Here is a 6,000-nt window from a genome sequence, read left to right as displayed (position 1 = left end):
GTATCGGCCTCCCGATGAACCCAATGATGGGAGAAACGCGTCGAGGCATACTTTGAATGAAAGAGAAGTCTACCAATTGACCTTTGTCTATGTATTTTTTATCATTTGTATACCAGGAATATCTATGTATTAGATTAGGCAGTCACCTTTCTATATCATGTTTAGTTCACCCCGTAGGGTGTACCAGGGATAGGTAAGGACAGCCGCCGGTGAGCGGAGGCGCCAAAAAGCGGCATATTAGGGCTATATACATCCTTGCTATATCTTGGCGCAATTATCCTCCTCAGGGAGATGTGTCATTATTGAATTTCTGACAATTCTAGAAATATTCTGTATTTTATATACACGGGCATAGGTATGTTTTAAACAGTAAAAAATAAAAGTATTGTTTTTAGAGGGTATATATGTTTACTAATCATACAGTGTTGCTTCTGACACTCGGCATAGTGCATATCGTACCCTCGTGTACACTATATACTACTTGTGTATTATTTACCTCCTATTTATTTATACATATGGCCTTTTCTATTCACATTTGACAATGTTTACTTGCTGATGGGGGCTCACTAGTACTTTTGGCTGCTGTATGACCTGAGGTTATTCTTGGGTGGATTTTTCCTTTTACTTTGAGACCTCTTGTTTACTATATGTAACGTTTTTAATAATGTTGTTAATAAAATATCGGTTTTTACTCTATTTGGTCCTTCATGGTTACTCCACGTCTTTTCTTGTTTATAAAAATAATGTTTATCATAAATCATGTGATTGAAAATAGAATCCCTTTTCATATACCCTTTTTAAAGCTCTACATTTGTCCAATCACTGTCATACCTCTTTGTCATCTGTAAGTTTGGAAAGTAGATATACTATTGGGTCAAGATTACGTGTATTCTTCGACTTTAATTCTTCATATTTCTTTAGAAAATCTTCTGGTGTCCTGGAGAACTCTGCTATTTTCACCTATGAAAAAATAGTGTTAATTTGAAAGTATTTACATAAAAATGTACATTTCATGAACACATTAAATAACAAGTAAAATGTATTTAAGGTAGGGTTCACATCACATTTGTCTCTACGTTAATGGCTTCATCTTGGCTTACGTCCAAGCCCCCACAAAATGGGATTTTGACGATTGTGCTGATGGGGCCATTGACTATAATGATGCAAACGGAGTCACAGTGTGCTTTGTCGTGCATCACTTTCGCTGTATACACCTGGTTCTGGAGGGCAGGAAGGCACAGTCAACTAGAAGCCTTTCTCCACGCAAGCGACATGTCCCTACCCACCTCAAACTAATAATTCATGCTGACAAACAGCTCAAATATATTTTGTAAAAAAAGCAAAATAGACTGCAATATCACTAAATTTTCTCATTACAGCTCCTATTACAATGGAGAGGCGAGTGTGAAGGACTAGAAGGAACACTCAGCACAGCAAGATAGCAGGCAGATCGTGCTCCATTATTTTCCTCACTTCAGTAATGGATTCACAGTAACACAGATCAATACTGCTGTATATACTCCATGCAGCTGCCGCTTCTGTCTATTTGCTACAGAGAAAGGGCAGGAATTTAGGAATTTGTCAGTGTGCTACGGTAATTATAGGAGACCTCAAAACAAAACAAGTGCTCATATGGCTTGGTCAATGGAAAAAAGTTACGGCTCTTGAAATAGGGGAGGGAAAAAACTAAAAAAAAATTTCAGTCTCAAAGGGGATAAACACCAAATGATATCTCCACACACCTAGTGAACAGTAGAAAGAGAAGCAAGGTGTAGCGTCGGCGTCCCTTCCTCCTGCTAGGCAGGGACGCTGTTCCCCTCACCTCTCCGCTCTGTGCCCGGCGTCTTCCTCCCGCTCTGCTGGCAGCGCGCGCTGCTTCCCGGCCACGGTGCTTAGGGCGCACGCGCGCTCCCCCTCTCTTAAAGGGGCCGCGCGCGCCGTCCTAAGGAGTCCCCGGCCAATGGCCGGAGGACTTCACCATATATAAGGCACCTCCTCCAAAATGGAGGTGCCCGAGCAATGTTGTTGCAAAGCCTTCACTCTGCTTCAGCCCTCAGGTCCTGTTTCCAGTTACCTGCCAGTCACCTGCCAGATTCCTGCCTGTTACCTGCCAGTCACCTGACAGATTCCTGCCTGTTACCTGCCAGTCACCTGACAGATTCCTGCCTGTTACCTGCCAGTCACCTGACAGATTCCTGCCTGTTACCTGCCAGTCACCTGCCAGATTCCTGCTTGATACCTGCCAGATATCCGTTTACCTGCTTGCAAGCCTGCGGTCCGACGGTCTGCCTTCCGACACCTGTCAGTCTGTCTATGGACCAGCCTGCCCGCTCACCTGGGAGCGCTCATCTGCTACCTGCCTGCTAGCCTACCTGGAGGCTCCGCCGTCACTTGCCGTGACCACCTGCATGTCCAGAGACTCCTGTCTGCTCACCTGGGAGCGCTCATCTGCTACCTGCCTGCTAGCCTACCTGGAGGCTCCGCCGTCACTTGCCGTGACCACCTGCCTGTCCAGAGACTCTCGCCTGCTCACCTAGGAGCGCTCACCTGCTACCTGCCTGCTAGCCTACCTGGAGGCTCTGCCGTCACTAGCCGTGACCACCTGCCTGTCCAGAGACTGTCCCTGTCACTTGCCGTGAGTACCCGTCCTTCTATCCAGAGACTGTCCCTGTCACTTGCCGTGACTACCTGCCCTTCTACCCAGAGACTGTCCCTGTCACTTGCCGTGATTACCTGCCCGTCTTCCCTGGGAGCCACCCGCTTCCTTACAAGGACCGCCCCCTTGTATAGTTGCTCAGAGGTTCCGCCTCCCAGACCCGTTACAGTTTGCTCGGGCCATGGAATCCGGTGGCACCCAAGCTCCCTCGCTCTCGGACCTATGTCATGAACTGTCCCGTCAGAGGTCCCAACAGGAGTCCATCCTGAGTCACCTGCGGAGTGTCAACTCTCGCCTGGACACTCTGTCTGCTCCACCTGCAACCACCGCTAGTGTCATGACTCGCAACCCAGCAGCGCCGCTGCCCACCAATACCATGGTATCCTGTCCCGGACCCCGGTTTTCTGCACCTCCTCGTTTCGGAGGTGACACCGCTCAAGCTCGGGGCTTCATAAACCAGTGCACCCTGCACTTTGAACTCTTGTCCCACCAGTTTATCTCCGACCGGTCCAAAGTAGCCTTTATCATGTCCCACCTCACGGGGGAGGCTCTGGCTTGGCTAAATCCTCTGTGGGAGAGAGGAGATCCCCTGGTGTCCGACCTGCCAGCCTTTCTCACGGCTTTCCGGAAAGTCTTCGACGAACCCGGACGGAAGACCTCATCCGCATCGTCTCTGCTACGCCTCCATCAAGGAGATCTCACCGTGGGCCAATATGCCATACGGTTCCGTACCCTTGCTTCGGAGCTGGCCTGGGATAACGACGCTCTGGTGTCTGTCTTCTGGGAGGATCTGTCCGGCCGTATTAAAGATGAACTCGCCGGTCGGGACATTCCTACCACTCTCGACGACTTAATAACACTTGCCACCCGGATTGACATCCGATTCCAGGAGTGCGCCAAAGAGGTTACCCGTGAGAGGAGGTTTCCACGTCTAGCCCCCACCTTCCAGAAACCCGTCACTCCCTCCGTTACTCCCCAGGCACACTCACCTGAGCCTATGCAGGTCGACCAGACCAAGATGGTCAAAACCCGTCAAGACTTACGCCATGCCGAGGGGAGCTGCTTCTACTGTGGCAGTAAGGAGCACCGGATCCGTTCCTGCCCAGAGAGGTCGGGAAACGCCTGTGTCTAGGATCGCTCAGAGAGGTCGCCCTAGACAAAAGTAAACCCTCTCCATCTCTGATGCTGTCAGTCTCTATCACCTGCGGAGAGAACCGCTATTTCGAACTGGCTCAACTTGACTCAGGAGCTGCTGGAAATCTCATTTCTCAGTCTCTGGTAGAGAAATACCGCATTCCCACCAAACCTCTGGCCGTACCTTTATCTGTCGCCGCCGTGGATGGGGGCCTCTTACCACATCCCATCCAACTCATCACCGAATCCATAACTCTGCAGGTGGGAATGCTGCATTCTGAGAGCATCTCCTTTCATGTTCTGCCTGGACTCTCTCACGCACTCGTTAGGCCTACCTTGGCTCCAGAAACATGCACCCGTGCTTGACTGGCAGACCGGAGAAGTCCTTCGCTGGGGACAGGACTGCCATAGGACTTGTCTAGTTCCCGTTCATCCTGCTCGTCCTTCTCCTACCCCAGTCAGTCTACCCGGTCTACCGGTTCCCTATTGGTCTTATGCGGATGTCTTCAATAAAAAAGAAGCAGAGACATTACCCCCTCATAGACCATACGATTGTCCAATCGACCTGATTCCTGGCTCTACTCCTCCCCGTGGGCGTATCTACCCTTTGTCCGCAGCGGAGACCCGGTCCATGTCAGAATATGTTGAGGAGAATCTGGCCCGGGGATTTATCCGGAAATCTACCTCCCCGGTGGGAGCAGGCTTCTTCTTCGTCAAAAAGAAGGACGGCTCACTCCGTCCATGTATAGATTATAGAGGCCTTAACCAGATTACAGTGAAGAATAAATACCCCCTCCCGCTCATTCCTGAATTATTTGACCGCCTGAGGGGGGCTAAAATCTTCACCAAACTGGATCTCCGTGGGGCGTATAACCTGGTCCGTATCAGTCAGGGGGATGAGTGGAAGACGGCATTCAACACCCGGGACGGCCACTATGAGTACCTTGTAATGCCCTTCGGTCTCTGTAACGCTCCTGCCGTCTTTCAAGAGTTGGTCAATGACATCTTCCGTGACCTTCTCTACTCCTGCGTGGTGGTGTACCTGGACGACATCTTGGTCTTCTCTCCAGACCTTCCTACTCACCGGAGGGATACTCGTCAGGTCCTGCTCAGGCTCAGGCAGAACCACCTCTACGCTAAATATGAGAAGTGCATCTTTGAGCAGACCTCTCTTCCATTTCTGGGCTACATAATCTCTCAGACCGGCCTACAAATGGATCCTGAGAAACTGTCTGCCATCCAGAAGTGGCCCCGACCAGAGGGGTTGAAGGCTATTCAGCGGTTCCTGGGCTTCGCCAACTATTACCGCCTCTTCATACCGCACTTCTCTTCCCGGACTGCCCCTATCTCTGCGCTCACCCGTAAGGGTACTAATCCCAGAAGATGGCCGCCCGAAGCTGAGGAGGCCTTTCTTTCCTTAAAACAGGCCTTCTCCTCCGCCCCGGTGCTGCATCGTCCGGACGGCAACAAACAATTCTTCCTAGAAGTTGACGTTTCCTCCTCCGGAGCCGGGGCGGTACTTACCCAAAAGTCATCTTCCGGGAGAATGGTAACCTGCGGTTTTTTCTCCAAACTCTTCTCCTCTTCTGAGCGCAACTATTCTATTGGAGACCGTGAATTGTTAGCCATTAAGCTGGCACTGGAGGAGTGGCGTTACCTGCTCGAGGGGGCTCTTCACCCGGTAATAATTTACACGGACCACAAGAACTTGGCTTACCTTCAGAGCGCCCAGAGACTTAACCCGCGCCAAGCCCGGTGGTCCTTGTTTTTTGCCCGCTTTGATTTTGTTCTTCATTTTCGCCCGGCAGACAAAAACATCAAAGCTGACGCCTTGTCCCGATCCTTCCTGGTGTCTGATCTAGAGGAGGAACCTAAGCACATCATTGATCCCGCCAGAGTAATGCAAGTGGCTCCCGTGAATCTAAATAGTCTCCCTCCCGGTAAGAAGTTTGTAACTGTACCTGATCAGAAGAAGGTCCTACACTGGGGTCATTCGTCTAAGCTAGCTGGCCACGCCGGTCAGAAAAAGACCCTCCAGCTCATTACCCAGCATTACTGGTGGCCTACCCTGCACAAGGATATAATAGACTTTGTTTCTGCCTGTGTGTCCTGCGCCCGCAACAAAGTTCCGAGACACCTGCCAGCCGGTCTCCTTCTTCCTCTTCCAATACCTGCTGCCCCGTGGCAGCATATTGCTATGGACTTTATAA

The 6,000-nt window shown here is 50.4% G+C and overlaps 1 protein-coding gene across 3 annotated transcripts in view; it reads right to left on the bottom strand.

Moving 5' to 3' along the window:
- Positions 1-6,000, bottom strand: part of TUBGCP2 (tubulin gamma complex component 2) — a 348,385-nt gene that overhangs the window by 303,809 nt on the left and 38,576 nt on the right. For all 3 annotated transcript variants that reach the window (XM_073686175.1, XM_073686172.1, XM_073686173.1), the window contains exon 3: positions 832-960. In XM_073686175.1, coding sequence (XP_073542276.1) covers positions 832-960 — 129 coding nt within the window. The remainder of the gene's footprint in view (positions 1-831; positions 961-6,000) is intronic.

This window comes from Phyllobates terribilis, unplaced genomic scaffold (assembly GCF_046119375.1).
Source record: "Phyllobates terribilis strain yellow unplaced genomic scaffold, ASM4611937v1 Scaffold_5__5_contigs__length_657084704, whole genome shotgun sequence".
NCBI classification, from domain to species: Eukaryota; Metazoa; Chordata; class Amphibia; order Anura; family Dendrobatidae; genus Phyllobates; species Phyllobates terribilis.
Note: the sequence above shows the minus strand (reverse complement) of the source record. Positions and strands in the feature narration are given on the sequence as shown.